The sequence below is a fragment of the Colobus angolensis genome, unplaced genomic scaffold (assembly GCF_000951035.1).
Source record: "Colobus angolensis palliatus isolate OR3802 unplaced genomic scaffold, Cang.pa_1.0 Scaffold276, whole genome shotgun sequence".
In the NCBI taxonomy this organism is placed as follows: Eukaryota; Metazoa; Chordata; class Mammalia; order Primates; family Cercopithecidae; genus Colobus; species Colobus angolensis.
In genome coordinates this window covers 1,125,290-1,147,422 of record NW_012115999.1, presented here as the reverse complement: position 1 = coordinate 1,147,422, position 22,133 = coordinate 1,125,290, and the positions used below count along the sequence as shown (strand labels likewise).

The 22,133-nt window shown below is 37.4% G+C and overlaps 1 protein-coding gene across 1 annotated transcript in view; it reads right to left on the bottom strand.

The window, feature by feature from the left end:
- Positions 1-22,133, bottom strand: part of FSD1L (fibronectin type III and SPRY domain containing 1-like) — a 93,494-nt gene that overhangs the window by 10,583 nt on the left and 60,778 nt on the right. Inside the window, 5 exon segments of the mRNA XM_011948250.1 lie at positions 480-568; positions 4,575-4,826; positions 5,304-5,401; positions 18,252-18,284; positions 18,955-19,084. Coding sequence (XP_011803640.1) covers positions 480-568; positions 4,575-4,826; positions 5,304-5,401; positions 18,252-18,284; positions 18,955-19,084 — 602 coding nt within the window.

Here is a 22,133-nt window from a genome sequence, read left to right as displayed (position 1 = left end):
ACCACATAGAATATGGATTAATCTCACAAGCATACTGTTGAGTCAAAAAGATACTGTATGATTCTGTATATAAAATTGAAAAGGAAGAAAAGTAAACTTAGGATATTAAAAGTTAATACAGTGTTAACAGTGGAGAAGGGCCATTAGGGACTGGAAATGGGCACTAGAGGGGGCTTCTGAGGTTCTCGTAATGTTCTAGGTGCTAGTTACATACTGAGTACAGTCCTAAAAAAATCATCAAACTACATATTTATGATTTGTGTACTTCATGTATTAACATTAACTTCAATAAAATATACCAAAAATATATAAAAACAATCACAGATTTGGGAGAGGGTGAATTGGGGAAAGGGAGAAGAATATGAAGAAAAAATAAAATATACTCCTTCTCCAAATATATAATATAGAATATTCTCCTTAAAGTTGCCAAACCAAGTAAAATATAAGTTAGGTATATATAAAATATAAACCATACTAACCATGAAACCAGGTAGTACTGGCTGAGTAAATTTTGTCTTAAAGGAATATAGCAACTGTTTTGAATTTGCGTCATAGAATGAAAGTTGACCTAAAAAGGAAAAAAAGTCTAATTTATTATATAAAAATTGTAACATTTAATTAATTCTAATGCATAATCGTGTAAAAAAAGTAATAATATATAAGTTGGCATTAATTTTTGTTATAAACTTTGAGGACTGGATTAATTATTCCCACTTGAAAATCATAAGGACAAATGCTTAAGGAAAAGCCCAATCCAATTTTCTTCCCCTGGTTTTCAAGACCTCCATAATACCTCTATATTCTGGCACTATTCTACTTATTTACTACAAACTATTTCCTTATTTGATCAGTATTTAACAAATGGTTTCATTAGCCCAGTGTAAACCAAGACCATTTCCTCCTCCTTATTTTTCCTGTAACCAGTCTCTCTGCCCAAATCCTAATCACCATTTAAGGTGTACTCTATTAAACCTTGTCTTCTATCTATCTGATGCCATACTGATACTCCAGTCTCTGAAATCACAGTATAATTATCATTGCTTCAATTTTGTTAATTTTTTTAATAGAGGCAGGGTCTTGTTATTTTGTATAAGCTGGTCTTAAACTCCTGAGCTCAAGCAATTCTCCACCTCAGTCTCCCAAAGTGCTAGGATTACAAGCATGAGCCACTATGCCTGACCTGCTTTGTTAATTTTTAAAATCACCTCACAGTATATATTTCAATAGGATCATGCCCTAATAAAAGCTGTCTGTCTGACCTCCTAAACTGTACAACCAAATGGCCTCCTTACAACTGTTGTCACTTCTTGAAACTCTTTTCTGATGACCATTCACTTGGTTTGTATCATAACTCTAGCGATAACTTCGCAATCTCCTCCTTTTCTTCCTGTTCTAAATGTAGCTGCTTTGCCCACGCTCTTTTCTCTACATAATGCTTCCTTAATAAATCAACTGCCACCGAAGAGGAAGATAAAGGAAACTAGTATTTACGCACACTATTATGTAGGTTGTTTAGTTGAGGTAATGTATGTAAAGTACCCAGTACTTTGATCTCAAAGTTGGTAAACAGCAGAACAGTATATATGATCACAAAGTGAGTAAATAGCAGAATAGTAATGCTTAAATATATTGTTCGAAACAGTCTTCCACAGCAATTCTGTAATGCTGTCTCAAATATTTAGCGTCAGCTCTACTTAACTGCTGAATTCTAGTACTGAATTTCAAAATGCTTGCTAAACATGCCACATGGTTATCCTGCTGGCATTTCATTTCCCCCCAAAACTCTATGTTCCCTATCCTGTTGACACTGTCATCCTAATGATCACACTGGCTGGAACCTCAAAGTCATCTTCAACTGCCTCTCCTCAGTTGATCTGTATTTAGTTACTAACTCCGATGAATTCTACTGTCAAATCCATTCTTAATTCTCCACTGCTCAGATGCTTGTTGCCAGTTACTCAACACTTATTAAGGGCTTTCTATGTGAAAAGCACTAGCCAGGCAATAAGGGTTTAATAGCTAATAAGAGACTCAGTCCTGCTCTCCACCGCTTGAAGACTGCTTCCTGAAAAGTCTTATGCTGCTTTCATGCTCTTTCATCTTTAACCACTGACTCTCTAATATTTCTAAAACTAGATCATCTTATGACTATAGTGTTCTAAAACATGCAGAACCACCCCTCCCCACTACTAAAGACCAGTCCATTATTATTTTTCCAGGCTCTCAGAATCTGATCCTATTCCACAATACAACTTCCTCTTGCCATACGTTATGCTCTAGACTAAAATCTCACTACTACCTTTGTGGACTCACAGAGTATGGGAAAGGAGAAAGAAGATAAGCAAATGTTGCCTTGGTAGTTGAAAAAGAAAAAAAAAAGTGTGCTAATAAATTTGCCATTTATCCTGAGGAAAATGATTTAACTGATTCAAGGCGAATAAGTTAAAAAACAAAAAACACAGCAAAGCTAACATGTCATCACTAAAAATAAATCAAGCCAAAATTACTTTTTCTCCTTTTTTGAGTAAATTAATTGATAGCTCATGGAATTATTTGGGCACGATATTACTAAAATAATAAAATTTGATATTAGCTTAAGTGTCAACTTGGAGAAAAAACATCTAGGGAATTACTTTAGTTCAATATTATGTCATCTTCAAAATTATTATACATTAGATGACTGCAGAGAATATGCTTATGAAATAACTAATTCAATGAGCTTTAAAATTTTTTCCAAATATAAATATCAAGTTAATTTTTAGATGATTTTAAGAGGAGGGGAAATTTGGGCCAAATCTATTAAGATGAAACTAAAAAAGGATAAATGTAATAGTCTTCATTTGCATTATATATAACACTGAGTTATTTTTAAAAACCCTAAACTGGCCGGGCGTGGTGGCTCATGCCAGTAATCCCTGCAATTTAGGAGGCTGAGGCAGGTGCATCACTCGAGGTCAGGAGTTTGAGACCAGCCTGGCCAGCATGGTGAAACCCCATCTCTACTAAAAATACAAGTATTAGCCAGGTATGGTGGCATGTGCCTGTAATCCCAGCTATTCAGGAGGCTGAGGCAGGAGAATCGCTGGAACATGGGAGGCAGAGGTTGCAGTGAGCTGAGATTGAGCCACTGCACTCCAGCCTGGGCAACAGAGTAAGACTCCGTCTCAAAAAAAAAAAAAAAAAAGAAAAAACCTAACAACAACAACAACAAAAAAACAAAATCCTAAACTGCCTAATAAAAAAAGAAAAAGACAATTTGACATAATGCCATGAAAAAAGATCTAACGGATTAGATCTTTTGGACAAACTCAATATTGGTCAGCAGTGCTAAGTCATACTATTACAAATAGCACAGCCAAATTACTGTCCTTTGTTGGTCAGAGGTCATGTGTTCCACTCTAAGAACCAACCTTTAAGAAAAACACTGACATACTAGACAGCCATAGGAGATTATAAAGGTTTGGAAAAATTGAATTTTAACAGGGGCAGCTAATAACGGAATATATGGTCTAGAAAAACAGGGCAAGAAAAGCGATGCTAGTACCTGTAGTTTTTAATAAATAAGGATTATTGTGTGAATATGAATGAGGAAACATAATTCTGTGTTTATTCAGATGGGAAAATTTAAGAGAAACAGTTTCTGAAGTTATAGAGAGACAACGTGAGTCAACTTAAGAAAAATCTTCTAACCAAGAGCTATCCAACAATGAGCAGGCTGCTTTCTAAGACAGTAAACTTCACATTAAAAGTTCTTCAGGCACAGGAGTGGCAACTACCTGCAGAGATAGTGTAATAAGAATTTCATACTGTGTGGCAGATGGAGTACTTTCTTTTCTTTTTTGGATTGGACTACAATGTGTTAATAATTTTGTAAGTAAAGAAATTCTGATATTGACGGGAAACCCCTTTGGCCCCTGTAAAGATATTACAAGTCATTCTGAAGAATACCTTTAAAGATAGCAACTTGAAAACTAAGAACATTGCATTCATTTCAAGTTTGATGTGGTTTGGCACAGTAAATAATTTCTGTATAGCTTATGTTTACTAGAATAGCAGAAAATATGGCTCAGGTATCTTCTTGAAATTTTTTTAATTTTTGTAGGTACATAGTAGGTGTGTATATTTATGCAATACAGTACATGAGATGTTTTCATATAGGCATGCAATATGTAATAATCATGTCATGTAAAATGGGGTATTCATCCTGGGTTAGGTAATTTCTAAGGTCTACTTCAACTAGAAAATTCTGACTATCACTCTTTAGAGGTAGGTAATAAAACATGGTAAGGAAGGAATTAAAATGGATGGAAGAAATGTTAGTGCTGAAGACTAAAATTAGCAAAATCTTTCAGACTTAGTATATTATAAATGAGTTCTTTGTAGGGCTCCAGGCAGACATCACATATACCATTCCAGTCAATTCTAGAACTGAGATTATAATGATGATCAAAAGCCTACCTGATCAAAATGTCCTTACCACAATACTAATGGAAATCCTGTATAGATGATCACCAGTGAAAGGTACTGAAATGCAAGCAACTATGAAGAAATAACCTATAAGAAAATAAACTTACCTCCATCAAAATCACAAAATACACCTATTTTTTCAGGAACCGTAACATCCAAAGCTTTGACTTTATTATTATGCTTTGCTGCAAATGTGTTTTGTAGCCAGTTGTTGACATGGATACACCAACTAGTGTTTGTCTTTCCCAATTGGTCAAATTTCCCCAACGTTTTGTATGCTACTCCCACACTGTAGGATTTACAGTCCTTCTGGGCCTTGACCTCCCAATAATGTTGTCCACTTTCAATAGCAGTGTCTCCTACAAAAGATCAGAAAGGTAGATTTGACTCTTATCTCCTCCTTATGAGTCACATAGTTTTACCTATCACTCGTCCCAAAAAAAGACACAAAAATTTTTACTCAAGTACTTTTCCTGTAAGAATAATCATGTTAACACACAGACACTAAATGCTGAGGACCTGCTCTAACTTTACCTTTGTGTTTAGTAATATTCTTCTGAATATAAAATGCTTCAGAGGTTTTCTTCCTTACTATCCCCCCTCCCGGCTTACATATAAAGATGTGGGAAGACTATGTAAGCTGAAGTAGAGTTTTAAAAGTATCCATAATAATAAGACAATCTGAAAACTCCCCAAAGTAATTAGGTTTCAATTGGGAGGAACTTCTTGCAAAGATTTATTCAATATACAGATAGCCACTTTGAGTGGAAAGTCCACCAGTGTGATTGTGATGCCTTTAATCTGAGATAATGAAAAACAATTATGTTTTGTCTTACCCAGCACCGTGTATGATTCTCCAGTAAAACGATCTCTACTGCCTCTTACTGCTGGTGGCCTGGAGCCTACAGATGTTCGTTTTGGGGACGGTGTACCACTTCTATTATAAACAAAAAGAAAAAAGAAAAATGAATATTTTATATTGTAAATGTTTCATAAACTAAAACTAGAAATCATGGAAGGAACCTCTGAAAAGATTTCTCATTATGTTATAGAAATAACAACCATTCAATTTGATCCAAACTATTATTAAAGAGCACTGTCAATTATAAACACTGAAATGTAAGAAGCTATCAATACAAAGCAGGCTGAAAACACTAATGGCATGCAGACTGAGCAAGGCTTACACAAAGGACACATGGCTGAAATAAGAAACAATGCTAAAATGTGACAAGACTTACTAAAGAAAAAAGAAGAACTCAAGAAAGATAATGAGTTACAGCTTAGTTTTTTTGAAGGTAAATAAAGGCAAAGATAGGTTTCTTCTTATAATCCTGACTAAATAACTCTTTTTATAAGTAGTGAGTATTTTTGCTCTGAATCTTAACTTCTTAAAAATAGAAATGGCGACTGGGCGTGGCGGCTCACACCTGTAATTCCAGCACTTTGGGAGGTGCCAAGGTGGGCAGATCACCTGAGGTCGGGAGTTTGAGACCAGACTATCTAACATGGAGAAACCCCCATCTCTACTAAAAATACAAAATTAGTAGGGCGTGGTGGCACATGCCGGTAATCCCAGCTACTCAGGAGGTTGAGGCAGGAGAACCGCTTGAACCCAGGAGGCAGAGGTTGCCGTGAGCCAAGATCGCACCACTGCACTCCAGCCTAGGCAACAAGTGCGAAACTCCGTCTAAAAAAAGGTGAGGGGGATGGCTGCAGGCGGTGGCTCACGATTCTAATCCCAGCAATTTGGGAGGCCGAGACAGGCGGAGCACGAAGTCAGGAGTTCAAGACCAGCCTGGGCAACACAGTGAAACCCCTTATCTACTAAAAATACAAAAATTGGCCGGGCGTGGTGGCAGGTGTCTGTAATCCCAGCTACTCGGGAGGCTGAGGCAGGAGAATCGCTTGAACCCGGGAGGCAGAGGTTGTAGTGAGCCCAGATCATGCCACTGCATTCCAGCCTGGGTGACAGGGCTAGACTCCATCTCAAAAAAAAAAAAAAAAAAAAAAGATGGAAATGGCAATTGTCCAAATCCATGCACAGGATAATAAAAAGTATTATCAAGCATTTCTCCTACTCAAATAGCCAAGATCCACCTTGACTTCCTCTTATACCAAATTATATGATATATGGAAAACTGAAGAGTATTGGGATGTTTGCTAACTTTCAAAAACTCAAAATAGATTAAGTCCCAAAGATGTTTTCAAATAACATTTTAATTATATTGAATTACTGCATTTAACAAAAGATTTTTTGGTCAAGATTATCCTAAAATTATTTAGGGGATATGGGGATAACGATATTCTCACCACTAATTAGAAATCAAAACACTTTTTTTCTAACAGAGCACTAGCAATTTTCTTCCTAAGATCAACTTAGTAGATTTTAATATAAGCTATCAATACTAGAATAGAAATCCCTGACAAAGGCAAAGCAAGAATACAGGTAAAACTTAAAGTCATTTCATATGATTCAGGGACTTCGTTCTGCATTATTTAAATGTTGTCTTGCTGTCAGAAAGCAGATTTATTAGACAAATTTCGAAGAACCCAGGACCACTTCAACTGTCTCCTTTTTAGTGTATAATATTAAGTAGCAAAAGTGTAAGTCTAGAACTATAACACTCACATGACTTAGTTTAATTCTTCCCAAGGGATTTCAAAGGTCCTTTGTGTAAAGGTATTTCTTTAGAAAGACAATTGAAAACTGACTATAGGTTCTGTTTGAACAGATAGCATGAACAAAGCTGAATGTGGATAGGTAGATTAAAATTTCTGTGAAACTTGTGCTAAGGTAGGCAGTAGTTTCTTGCTATTGGGTAGGGGGAGAGCAAAACAGAATGTAAGGGGGGAAGTTCCAGAATAGTTGTTGAGATCTCCAAAATGAGGGATAGAAACAAATAAAAATTACTAAACATTTATACTCTTTTTTCTGAATAACAAAAATACCTGTTTTCACTTTTTCAAGGTTTGGGATGAACATGTATTCTAAGTTGATACTTATACAATACTTTTAAGAGTCATTAACTAGTAAGAAAGTAAAACTGCAAACATTGTCAACTGATAGCTCAGGAAAAAATAACTGCATCATAATTTTCTTTCCGATTCATTTTATATAAGCTGATAGAGAATGTTAAAAGCCTGATTACAAAAGGTCTGTATGTTTTCAAAAGCTTTATCTTAAGCTCAGGGGAAAACATTATATTTGCCTCAAAGTTAAAAAAAATAGTACATGTAGCTCTATTTTCCTGATCTTGTGAGGGGCAAAGACTCTTGAAATCAATGTTTTTTAAACCATGTGCTCAACTCAAGGGAATCCACAGATGCCACAGAGGTACTATGGGAAGAAGCCAGCTTTAGGGCTTCCTCCCTCCTTTAACCAGCTATACTTTTCTCTTTTCGGATTAGGCTTCTGGAAATATTTCATGAAAGAAACCACGCTGTTGCTTTTTTTAAAAAAGGTGTGAAAAAACAATGTTTTAGATGCAACATTAAAAGAAGACATGAAAAGGAAGGGGGCAAAAGTAAAATTGTTTCAACATGGTATATAAATCATAACGAAAAAGCTTTTAGGTCTCCAGAACACCTATGTAATAAAAGAACTTCATGTGGTTGACAGTTATTCTCCAAAAGTTCATATGAAATTATCTGAAATGAAAGTACATTCTCCCCTTAAAAAAATGAGTGCAGAGGTCACCAAAGATTACCCAGTTCATGAAGTCACCAATTCATAAACTGACTGCATATTAATCTTCCTCCACTCAAGTTATTCAACTGCAAATATTGGTAACTATACAAAAATGAACACAATTTTAACTAATCATGTCAGTATTTGTGAAAAATTACTTTTGTAACTAGAGAAGGCAGATGGGATACAATAACCTGAGAACACTAGCTCTTCATTATATCTAACTTCACTTTAAACCCCAATGCTTTTTAGTATTGTTAGTACTATCTTACCATTAACAGTCATGACTATGGTTGCTATTCAGTTGAGAAACAGCAAAGAAAGTCAACAAGATTTTGTCTCGGCTAACTATGTAAGAATCAAATGAAAGGAGATGAGAGGTTAAAGTAAACGTGTAATCAGGAGTGAGGAGGAATTAAATGAGCCAAACCAGTGGTTCTCAAACCCAGCTGCACATCAGAACCACTTGGGGAACTTTTAAAAATGCAAATTACCAGGACTTAACCATAAACTACTAAATCAGATACTGGAGGGCAGGCTTGAGAAACACATGTCTGTGTTTTTAAATTAAGAATTTCAGGATTTTGCTGTTCATCTGGGCTAAGAGCCACTGAGGTAAAACAAAGCAAAACTCCCCTATCAAAGAGCAGGGATTAAAAGGGTGATAAAAAGACAGGTTTTACACAATCTGTCATATGGCACCCTTGGTGCCTGTTTGCTACGGCAAGTGAGGAACTTGACTATGGAGTAGCTGAGGGAAGGGAACTAACTGTTGCTAGGAACCACATCTCATCTCTGTATCCTCAGTACAGAGTAGGTGTACAATATCTGACTAGAATGAGCTCAGCTGAGTAAATAGAATATGTGATATTATCAATTAAGGACCACCGGTATCTTCCTGAGCCAAAGTACTAAATTGGAAAAACAATGGCCTTTGGCATTTTGTAATACATCAACGATTGTCAACTGAAAAGGCACAACAGAATCAGAAACAATCAGGAAACTTTTTCAAAATACACTGATAGTTTACCTCTCCAACTGGTGGGTCAGAGTGTCTGCTGAGAGGAAACATGCATTCTGAAAAATATTTCCCAAGTAACTCAGGGCAACAAACAGAAAGTGAACGTCATATAAATAAAGAGAAAAATGTCACTTGGCATTGCTTCAAAATGTATTAAGAACTCTTTTGATAACCAGATAAACAATTTTAAAAAATTTGTAACTTACCAGTAGTAAAGAATTAAAGGGAAGCATGGAGAAAAGAAAAACAGACATAACTATTGATATTGGTACTTTAATTTCAGAGAAAAGTTAAATAACAAAAACTCTTCCCTTGCAGTATTCCAGACTTCCAATCCTAAGTCACTTTTTCAAGAAACAACTTATAATAAGTTTTATGTCAAACATCATCTCCTCCCATCCCCTCCCTTACCCCACTTCTCTCAAGGACACCCTGGCCACTTAACTATCTGAATTTAAGTAAGGCTCTTCAGCTACCTCTAGTCTGGGTTGTTTTACCAGCTTCCCAAATAATTTCTTTACTGTCCAATTCATCTTGTTCATTATTATAAGATAAAGCTAACTCTGATTCCTTTATTTAAAAATCTTCATGTACTTCTATACTACTTACAAACGACTTAGCATGACATTCTGGTTCTTGATTTAGTCCCAATCTGCCTTTCTAGCCTTCTCACCCCTAGAGATCACTATATAGCTAAATATACCAGTCAAAATGTTGTTTAAACTCACACCATATACTTCAGTGCCTTTGCTATGGTTGTTCCCCCTTTCAGTGCAAGTCTAACGACACATTTTCCCACTTGCTCAAAAACTAGCCTAAATACCACTTCTTTAATGAAAGTCCTCCAAATTCTATCAGGCTAAATAACCTGTCTGAGGACTCCAGCTCCAGGCCCAAATCCCGTGTGTGATTTTTTTTTCTCTTTTTTAAATTATTATACTTAAAGTTCCGGGGTACATGTGCAGAATGTGCAGTTTTGTTACATAGGTATACATGTGCCATGGTGGTTTGCTGCACTCATCAACTGGTCACCTACCTTAGGTATTTCTCCTAATGCTATTCCGCCCCTAGGCCCCCACCCCCTGACAGGCCCCAGGGTGTGATGTTCCCCTCCCTCTGTCCATGTGTTCTCATTGTTCAACTCCCACTTATGAGTGAGAACATGTGGTGTTTGGTTTTCTGTTCTTGTGATAGTTTCTGAGAATGATGTTTCCAGCTTCATCCATGTCCCCGCAAAGGACATGACCTCATCCTTTTTTATGGCTGCATAGTATTCCATGGTGTATGTGTGCCACATTTTCTTTATCCAGTCTATCATTGATGGACATTTGAATTGGTTCCAAGTCTTTTTATTGTGAATAGTGCCCTGATAAACACACGTGTGCAATGTGGCTTTATAGCAGCATGACTTATAAATCCTTTGGGTATATACCCAGTAATGGGATTGCTGGGTCAAATGGTATTTCTAGTTCTAGATCCTTGAGGAATTGCCACACTGTCTTCCACAATGGCTGAACTAATTTACACTCCCACCAACAGTGTAGAAGAGTTCCTATTTCTCCACATCCTCTCCAGCATCTGTTGTTTCCTGACTTTTTAATGATCACCATTCTAACTGGCATGAGAAGGTATCTCATTGTGGTTTTGATTTGCATTTCTCTAATGACCAGTGATGATGAGCACTTTTTCATATGTTTGTTAGCATATGTTTGACAAGTGTCTGTTCATATCCTTTGCCCACTTTTCGATGGGGCTTTTTTCTTGTAAACGTGGTTAAGTTCTTTGGAGATTCTGGATATTAGCCCTTTGTCAGATGGATAGATTGCAAAATTTTTCTCCCATTCTGTAGGGTGCCTGTTCACTCTGATGATAGTTTCTTTTGCTGTGCAGAGGCTCTTTAGTTTGATTAGATTCCATCTGTCAATTTTGGCTTTTGTTGTCATTGCTTTTGGTATTTTAGACATGAAGTCTTTGCCCATGCCTATGTCCTGAATGGGATTGCCTAGGTTTTCTTCTAGGATTTTTATGGTTTTAGGTCTTATGTTTAAGTCTTTAATCCATCTTAAGTTAATTTTTGTATAAGGTGTAAGGAAGGGGTCCAGTTTTAGTTTTCTACATATGGCTAGCCAGTTTTCCCAACACCATTTACGAAATAGGGAATCTTTTCCCCATTGCTTGTTTGTGTCAGGTTTATCAAAAACGAGATAGTTGTAGATGTGTGGTTTTATTTCTGAGATCTCTGTTCTGTTCCATTGGTCTATGTATCTGTTTTGGTACCAGTACCATGCTGTTTTGGTTACTGCAGCCTTGTAGTACAGTTTGAAGTCAGGTAGCATAATGCCTCTAGCTTTGTTCTTTTTGCTTAGGATTGTCTTCACTATGAGGGCTCTTTTTTGGTTCCATATGAAGTTTAAAGTAGCTTTTGCCAATTCTGTGAAGCAAGTCAAATGGTAGCTTGATGGGGATAGCACTGAATCTATAAATTACTTTGGGCAGTATGGCCATTTTCACGATGTTGATTCTTCTTATCCATGAGCGTGGAATGTTTTTCCATTTGTTTGTGTCCTCCCTTATTTCCTTGAGCAGTGGTTTGTAGTTCTCCTTAAAGACATCCTTCATATCCCTTGTAAGTTGTATTCCTAAGTACTTTGTCTTTGTAGCAATTGTGAATGAGAGTTCACTCATGATTTGGCTCTCTGTCTGTTATTGGTGTATAGGAGTGCTTTTGATTTTTGCACATTGATTTTGAATCATGAGACTTTGCTGAAGTTGCTTATCAGCTTAAGGAGATTTGGGGCTGAAACGATGGGGTTTCCTAAATATACAATCATGTCATCTGCAAACAGAGACAATTTGACTTCCTCTCTTCCTATTTGAATACCCTTTATTTCGTTCTCTTGCCTGACTGCCCTAGGCAGAACTTTCAATACTATGTTGAATAGGAGTGGTGAGAGAGGGCATCCTTGTCTTGTGCCAGTTTTCAAAGGAAATGCTTCCAGTTTTTGCCCATTCAGTATGATACCGGCTGTCGTTTTGTCATAAATAGCTCTTATTATTTTGAGATATGTTCCATCAATACCTAGTTTATTGAGAGTTTTTAGCATAAAGGGGTGTTGAATTTTGTCGAAGGCCTTTTCTGCATCTACTGAGATAATCATGTGGTTTTTGTCATTTGACCTGTTTATGTGATGGCTTACATTTATTGATTTGCATATATTGAACCAGCCTTGCATCCTAGGGATGAAGCCGACTTGATCATGGTGGATAAGCTTTTTGATGTGCTGCTGGATTCAGTTTGCCAGTATTTTATTGAGGATTTTCGCATTGTGTTCATCAGGGATATTGGCCTGAAATTTTCTTTTTTTGTTGTCTGCCAGGTTTTGGTATCAGGATGACGCTGGCCTGATAAAATGTGTTAGGGAGGAGTCTGTCTTTTTCTTTTGTTTGGAATAGTTTCAGAAGGAATGGCACCAGCTCCTCTTTTGCCTCTGGTAGAATTCGGTTGTGAATCCATCTGGTCCTGTATGTTTTTTGGTTGCTAGGCTATTAATTACTGCCTCAATTTCAGAATTTGTTATTGGTCTAGTCAGGGATTCAATTTCTTCCTTGTTTAGACTTGGGAGGGTGTATGTGTCCAGGAATTTATCCATTCTAGATTTTCTAGTTTATTTGCATAGAGGTGTTTATAGTATTCTCTGATGGTAGTTTGTATTCTGGGGGATCAATGGTGATATCTCCTATATCATTTTTTATTGCATCTATTTGATTTTTCTCTTTTCTTCTTTATTAGTCTGGTTAGTGGTCTATCTATTTTGTTGATGTTTTCAAAAAACCAGCTCCTGGATTCATTGATTTTTTAAAGGAATTTTGGTGTCTCTATCTCCTTCAGTTCTGTTCTGATCTTAGTTATTTCTTGTCTTCTGCTGGCTTTTGAATTTGTTTGCTGTTGCTTCTCTAGTTCTTTTAATTGTGACGTTAGGGTGTCAATTTTAGATATTTCCTACTTTCTCTTGTGGGCATTTAGTGCTATAAATTTCCCTCTACACGCTGCTTTAAATGTGTCCCAGAGATTCTGGTACATTGTGTCTTCATTCTCAATGGTCTCAAAGAACATCTTTATTTCTGCCTTCATTTTGCTATTTACCCAGTAGTCATTCAGGAGCAGATTGTTCAGTTTCCATGTAGTTGTGTGGTTTTAAATGAGTTTCTTAATCCTGAGTTCTAATTTGATTGCACTGTGGTCTCAGAGACTGACTATTATGATTTCCATTCTTCTACATTTTCTGAGGAGTGTTTTACTTCCAATTATGTGGTCAATTTTAGAATAAGTGTGATGAGGTGCAGATAAGAATGTATATTCTGTTGATTTGGGGTGGAGAGTTCTGTAGATGTCTATTAGGTCTGCTTGGTCCAGAGCTGAGTTAAAGTCCTGAATATCCTTGTTAATTTTCTGTCTCATTGATCTGTCTAATATTGACAGTGGGATGTTAAAGTCTCCCACTATTACTGTGTGGGAGTCTAAGTCTCTTTGTAGGTCTCTAAGGACTTGTTTTATGAATCGAGGTGCTCCTGTGTTGGCTGCATATATATTTAGGAGAGTTAGCTCTTCTTGTTGCATTGATCCCTTTACCATTATGTAATGCTTTGTCTCTTTTGATCTTTGTTGGTTTAAAGCCTGTTTTATCAGAGATTAGGATTGCAACTCCTGATTTTTTCTTTCTTCCATTTGCTTCATAAATATTCCTCCATCCCTTTATTTTGAGCCTATGTTTGTCTTTGCATGTAAGATGGGTCTCATGAATACAGCACACTGATGGGTCTTGTCTCTTTATCCAGTTTGCCAGCCTGTGTCTTTTAATTGGGGCACTTAGCCTGTTTACATTTAAGGTTAATATATTGTTGTGTGTGAACTTGATCCTGTCATTATAATGCTAGCTGGTTGTTTTGCCCATTAGTTGATGCAACTTCTTCATAGTGTTGATAGTCTGCACAATTTGGTATGTTTTTGCAGTGGTTGGTGCCGACTGTTCTTTCAATGTTTAGTGCTTCCTTCAGGAGCTCTTGTAAGGCAGGCCTGGTGCTGACAAAATCTCTCAGCATTTACTTGTCTGTAAAGGATTTTATTTCTCCTTAGCTTATGAAGCTTAGTTTGGCTGGATATGAAATTCTGGGTTGAAAATTCTTTCCTTTAAGAGTGTTGAATATTGGCCCCCACTCTTCTGGCTTGTAGGGTTTCTGCAAAAAGATCTGCTGTTAGTCTGATGGGCTTCCCTTTGTGGGTAATCCAAGCTTTCTCTCTGGCTTCCCTAACATTTTTTCCTTCATTTCAACCTTGGTCAATCTGATGATTATGTGTCTTGGGGTTGCTCTTCTTCAGGAGTATGTTTGTGGTGTTCTCTTTATTTCCTGAATTTGAATATTGGCCTGTCTTGCTAGGTTGGGGAAGTTCTGGATAATATCCTGAAGAGTGTTTTCCAACTTGGTTCCATTCTCCCTGTGACTTTCAGGTACGCCAATCAAATGTAGATTTTGTCCTTTCACATATTTCTTGGAGGTTTTGTTCATTCCTTTTTATTCTTTTTTCTCTAATCTTGTCTTCTTGCTTTATTTCATTAAGTTGATTTTCAATCTCTGATATCCTTTCTTCCACTTGATTGATTCGGCTATTCATACTTGCGTATGCTTCACGAAGTTCTCGTGCTGTGTTTTTCAGCTCCATCAGGTCATTTACATTCTTCTCTAAACTGGTTATTCTAGTCAGTCATTCATCTATCCTTTTTTCAAGGTTCTTAGCTTCCTTGCATTGGGTTAGAACATGCTCCTTTGGCTCGGAGGAGTTTGTTATTACCCACGTTCTGAAGCCTGCTTTTGTCAATTCATCAAACTCATTCTCCATCCAGGTTTGTTCCCTTGCTGGTGAGGAGTTGTGATCCTTTGGAGGAGAAGAGGCATTCTGGCTTTTGGAATTTTCAGCCTTTTTTGTGCTGGTTTCTCCCATCTTTGTGGATGTATCTACCTTTTGTCTTTGATGTTGGTGACCTTCGGATGGGGTCTCTGAGTGGACGTGCTATTCCTTTCTGTTTGTTAGTTTTTCTTCTGACAGTCAGGCCCCTCTGCTGCAGGTCTGCTGGAGTTTGCTGGAGGTCCACTCCAGACCCTGTTTGCCTGGGTATCACCAGCGGAGGCTGCAGAACAGCAAAGACTGCTGCCTCTTTCCTCTGGAACCTTCGTCCCAGAGGGGCACCTGCCAGATGCCATCCAGAGCTCTCCTGTATGAGGTGTCTATCGGCCCCTACTGGGAGGTGTCTCCCAGTCACGATTCACGGGGGTCAAGGACCCACTTGAGGAGGCAGTCTGACTCTTAGCAGAGCTTGAACGCTGTGCTGGGAGGTCTACTGCTTTCTTCAGAGCCATCAGGCAGGGACATTTAAGTCTGCTGAAGCTGTGCCCACAGCCACCCCTTCCCCAGGTGCTCTGTCCCAGGGAGATGTGGGTTTTATCTATAAGTCCCTGACTGGGGCTGCTGCCTTTTTTTCAGAGATGCCCTGCTCGGCGAGGAGAAATCTGGCAGTCTGGCCACAGTGGCCTTGCTGAGCTGCAGTGGTCTCCACCCAGTTCGAACTTCCCAGCAGCTTTGTTTACACTGTGAGGGGAAAACCACCTACCCAAGCCTCAGCAATGGCGGATGCCCCTCCCCCCACCAAGCTGAAGCATTCCAGGTCAATCTCACGACTGCTGCTGTGCTGGCAGCAAGAATTTCAAGCCAGTGGATTTTAGTTTGCTGGGTTCCGAGGGAGTAGGACCCGCTGAGCCAGACCACTTGGCTCCCTGGTTCCAGCCCCCTTTCCAGAGGAGTGAATGGTTCTGTCTCACTGGCATTCCAGGTGCCACTGGGGTATGGAAAAAAAAAAAAAAAAAAAAATTTTTCCAGCTATTTTGGTGTCTCCCAAAAAGGCCACCCAGTTTTGTGCCTGAAACCCAGGGCCCTGGTGGGTTAGGCGGGAGGGGATCTCCTGGTCTGCGGGTTGTGAAGACTGTGGGAAAAGTGCAGTATCTGAGCCAGAGTGCAGGGTTCCTCAGGCTCTGTCCCTCACGGTTTCCCTTGCGTTGGGGAGAAAATTCCCCGACCACTTGCACTTCCTGCATGAGGCCACGCTCTACCCTGCTTCAGCTCGCCCTCCATGAGCTGCACCCACTGTCCAACCAGTTCCAACAAGATGAACTGGGTACCTCAGTTGGAAATGCAGAAATCACCTGCCTTCTACATCTATCTTGCTGGGAGCTGCAGACCGGAGCTGTTCCTATTCAGCCATCTTAAAGATCAAATCTGGCACGTCTTTCTTCCTAAGAATGACTGGGGCATTTTCTTAATTTGGCAAACTACAGTCAGCTCCACATTAGCCATAAGCTTCCAGGCAGCAGTCCTTGGGAAATTCTCCTGGAAAGAAGGCAGGCATGCTGTCTAGTGACAGGCATGTGCCCTGTGTGTGATCCTTCAGGCCTAAGCATAGGCAGGCATTGATGAGGCAGGGTGGGGGCACAGGGTAGGGTGAGCTGCCCTCCTCACACCAGACTTGGTGCACAGCTAGTGCACTGTAGTTTCGAGAGAGAGTTGCAATTCCACTCTTCTCCCCATCATGATCATACACCGTATCAGCAATCCTACCCTAGGCACCTCTATTCAGAAGTCCTCTTCCTGGAGAGAGGCCCTAGGCTGAGTTGCTTTTCAGGTGTCTCTGCGTAAAACTCCTTTAGGGCAGAGGTCAGGGGAGGAGTGATGGTCTGAAAATACTTTTCTCCCCTCTGTTTTAGTATTTTTCCCATTTTAGCCCTCACTGCCCACCTTCTTGGCTCTCAGGTCCATAAACTGGCAGAAGCCTTTTGTTTGGGGCTTGCTGCAGTGAGAAGATCCACTACTTGTGATCTGTGTTGATTTACGTGACCTTCACCCAGCGCCATTCTGTTGGGAAAAACTGAACACTGGGGGAGTGAGTATTCTTTCCTTTGTGGCCTCTTGCTTATACTATCACAGCAAATCAATAAAGGTTTGATTATTACTTGTAGTTTGGCTATCCTACCTAACCACCTCAACATCTGGTAGCTCTGGGCGTCTTTCTTCCTCTGAACACCTTTATTCACACTTACCATTGTACATATATCTACCTTGCATTATTGCTACTTACACATACATCTCATCTACATAAGTTAGGGCAAATTTCTTGAAAGCAGACAGTGTTTATCCCTATAAATCCTATAACATCCAGCAGACATCCTACAGTGAACAAATATTTATGGAAAGAATATCTAAATGCATATAACATTCCACAAGTAGCCTATATGTAAAATGGTCTTAAAAAGTAGGAAGGGAAAAAGAAATAATATAACCTTAAATCACAAATACGTAGTCTATTCATAGACTGTTAAATTCAGCATTTTCCAATTTATCATACACTATAAAATCACTTTTCCCAATAGCAAGTACATAAACTGAAAAAAAGAGGAAGATAATTTTGAAAAGAGAGCACATTCTGGTTTCCAGTAAAGATATGTAGTATCTTCAAATAAGCACATTATTACTCATGCAAATTGAAACAATTCATCTTTCTGGAACCGTCTTGATAATTTTAGCAATGACCTTTATTTTTTATCCTTGTTGATTCTGAAACTGCCTAATTATTATAAAATAGAGAACTCTTCAAACCTGCTGTGTGTCAAATACAAATAAAAGCGAAGCTATAATGTTAGACTAATGATATTATTCAGTACAACAAGAAAGATGCCAGGTATGAGTAAAAGCGTAAAAATAAATCAGATAAGGGAAAAAAATTCAAGAAAGACTTTAAAGCAGAGCTTACTTTGTTACCATATACAATATAATCCAAATAATATGCAGCACACTACAATGTAAATTAAAAACATAAGCTACCAATACAGTCTACACAGAGCAGTATTTTAGCTTATGAAGGCTGCCACAATGGCTTCTGCTTATTGGTTAAAAGAAAAAATTAAAGTTTTTTTTAATCAGCCAAGCTAGATTATACTAAGTCCTAGAACTAGACAGACATAGATCATCACCTTGTATGTTTCTTCAGTGAAGTAACATGGACACTGTCAGATAAAAACAGGCAACTGTTAAGAAACTGTTTTACAACTTAAATTTAACAGCTTATAACAAAATCAGATTAAAGGCCTGCTGAGGAATTTTGGGGGGTTCATTTTTGTTATTGTAGCTCACAAAGGCATTTATCTTCAGTTTGAGCAAAAATTTCTTCTATTAAAAAAGAAAGAGGCTCCCATGCTTTGACTTTATTTAAATAAGTTAGTTATGACAATAACAAAAGGCCCTCGAACCTGCCTCTTTAGGTTCATTGTGTTGCTGATGAGAAGCAAGACCCTAGGGTTGTACCTGCTAAACGCTGTCATTTAGTGCAGACCAGACCTGCAGGTAAGATAGGTGATCTATAAGTCTAAAATTCAGGAATTAAACTACAAACTTCTTCTAAGTAATTCAAGTTTCTGTACATATAACTTCAAAGAAATGGAACACTGAAATGAAAATGTGTAAGAGGATTAGGGATGAAACTAAAACAAAAGTAATAAAAAATGTTAATAACATATTAAACTACTGACAAATAGTATTATATTCTTCACTTCGGTGCTACCAATATACTGTAAATCTCATAGGTATATTGACTAAGAGTTTCAGTGAAAGTTATTGTTAAGTAAGAATCAGTGTACAAGCATTTGTCCATATGGCAGATTTAATGGCCTAGCTTACCTGCCCTTGTTCTCCTTTCCTTTCATTTTACTTTCTTGACCTTTTCCTCCAGTAGGATCCCACTCTACACAGGTATCTTCAACTTTCAGGTTCAAATGGGATGAGGAGTTATCCAAATTGAAGTTAAGTGCTATTCAAGATAATATTTCAATATATTTTTAAAATATAGCATATCTCCACTTTCTGAAACACAGCTATCACATTATTTTTTACTCAATCAATTCAATATTGAATACAGAAAATAAAGTACACATTCATAATCCTAGCACTTAAAATTCTCAACAATCAGGCTGTAATTTATAATTCTTATCTGATTTCCCATTATTCTTCTCAATACATCCTATACTCCAATTAAATACAATGTACTTGCATGGTCACTGACATTTCTGCTGTTCATTTTACTAAAATCTCAGTGAGTATACAGTAACCTAAATCTCCTGTTATTAGGATATCAGTTGACTGTTACGACAAAATAGGAAGGGGAACTGGAAGAATTAAGGAGAAGGATAAAGTTACATAGTGTAAAAAATTATAGAATCTGGCATACATATTTTCTCTGATACTCTAATATTTAATAATTTCATACCTAAATTCTCAGTTTCAAAGTAAGACAAACATGGAGAAACTGAGGCCATGATGGCAGAACAAGAAAACCGGCCCAGCCGATAGATAATTTCCATGACCAAGTGTACAGAGGGAAAAGGGACCACATAAATGAAAAAAAAAAACCCAAAAAACATAAAACTATGCTTTCCAGATTATTTGATATTTTGAGGAATTATCTATACTTTTCACAAGACTTACTCAGAACTGCTAATTTAGGAAATCAGTGAAGCAAGGTATACGCCTCCCTCCTTGGAAATTTAGGGTAAATCATTAGAATGTATTGATTCATGACTGATCACACCATTGCTTTTATCTTAAAATATAACGCTTGGAATCTTATCTTGCAAGGTATCAGCTATTACACAGTTACTAACTAATCTGCCTGTTAGTTCTATTTCCCTCCAAAGGTTCAAACTTCTAGTGTATATTAAGAAATACAGTATCCCTTTACAAAACCCTGTTTCACTTACAGATATTACTTAATTTAGCTAAGGCTTCAGTGTGTCTGTGAACTATGACTCTCTGTATGTTATTTTGTTGTTTGATGATGCATATCTGTTTACCTAATGAATCAAAAATCCTTTTATCCCCTATTGTTCTGTAAAGAGCACTTTAATTTCAACTATGTATTGGAGCTACTGTTCATTGTTTTTATTTATGAAACAACATTCTGAATACAACTCTACTGACCACAGAGCTTCCAGTAAATGTCATACAATATAAGGAAGTTCACAGCTTACAAAATCTGTATTTAAACAGAAATGAACTTACAGAAAAAAGAGATAATGCAGCAATAATGCAGCTTTTTAGTAAAAACAGAAATAGAATTCCTTAATAGACAGGTTATCAAAAGGTTAGGATTATGTAACACTGATACCCTGCATTTCCAAGAATGAACTGCCTTAATAGTTAACATCTATATGTGAGTCATTAGGCAATGCATGTGAGAGCATCTACATTTTTGAGAAAGAATACTGGATTTAACTCTAAGGTGCCACCAATTCTCAACCGCTTGCTAAAATCCTAAGGCTGTTTTTTTAAAAAAGGAAGAAATTCTAAGGCTGTCCCCTAATGTTTGTTATGCTGGAGGGAAGGGCCACTAGCAATACTGATGTCAAAGGTGGCAAAAAAAAAAAAAAAAAAGATAGTGCCATTGAAAACCACTTAAAACCAGACTTATCAAATACCGCAGCATCCAAACAAAAAGGCATGGGTTTCAATCCTAAGGAGTGTCATTTTCATATCTCTCTTTCTTTTTGGACACTACCCCTTTATGGGACCTCAGTTAAGTTATAGAGCTCCTTAATGTAACAGAGATAACACTCTATACTTAAAAATAATAATAATAAGAAAAAGACTAGCCTCAAAAGTGAGGTCCTATCTCTTGTATAAGTCCTAAGTCCTATAATATAACTAGATGCCGGTTCCCATATCTTTAATAGTCTGTGAAAACAAAGTACCAAAAATCAGAGTACAGATATATTTCACATGTTTAACTTTGTGCCACTGGCTGCTTTCTTGGTACTATAAAATTATATCATAGCCACTATCAATTGAAGTTGGAGAATAATTTGTGATTTAGTAATTTAATATCATTTACCTTCACAAGAAAATAACTTATACCCTAAATATTCTGGTGATAAGAACTTTTATTACTCTTCACTTCTGAGAATTTCAATGCCAGAAGAAATAGTGCTACACATGTTGGAGGGCAGAAATAAACAATGTTCACTATTTTCCATATCAAGAACCTTAAGTGGAAGCATATGAAATTTTAGTAGGCTCAACTACTTAATCTCCACCTTTCTTCCTTTCTCTCTAGTTTTTTGTCCATACACTAATTTCTACTGGTTGGTTGAAAAAGGCTGCAACAAGCCAAATAAATTGGTAAACAACTGTTCAGTGTGTCATTTGTAAAAATGTGGACTTTTCCTATGCAGCTCTTACTGCTATGGAATAACCCCAGAAAATCTGTGACTCATGGCCATGTAGGAGTCTAACTTTATTCTGGAACTCCCTGAAGGTCAGAATCACTGTTCCATGGGTCTCAGAGTTGAGTTTCAGTCTATTCCTACCGCAGAGGGTTTACTCAACAGTGAAGAATTGCTGAAAAGGCCTAGAATCAACTTAGTTTCTCTCTACAAACCCCAAGATTAAGAGTTTGACCAGTAACACCCAAACATTGCTAACAGGAGCAGCCAGCCCAGCTCGAAGAAAACTACAAGCCAGTGATTAATATTCCTGTATCTATGGAATTTGCATAGAAATGTATAATTCACCACATTTAGGTCCAATTTTGGTCATTAAATATAAAGAGTAAATGAAAAGAAACAAAAGAAATTTTAAAAATACGATGCTCTTGAGGAAGAATAATAATAGTAATGAATTTTACTTGATGGGCTAAAACAGTTCAAGTTATAAATAAGATTATCTTTCTATATATGACTGTATTTTAAAATGGTAAAAACCTCTAAGAAACCACAGTAACATCTCAGTTTGATAACATGTAATACAGAGTAACTGCATTCCTTAGCTAAGTTACCTATAGTTCAGTTCACAAATAAAAACATTTG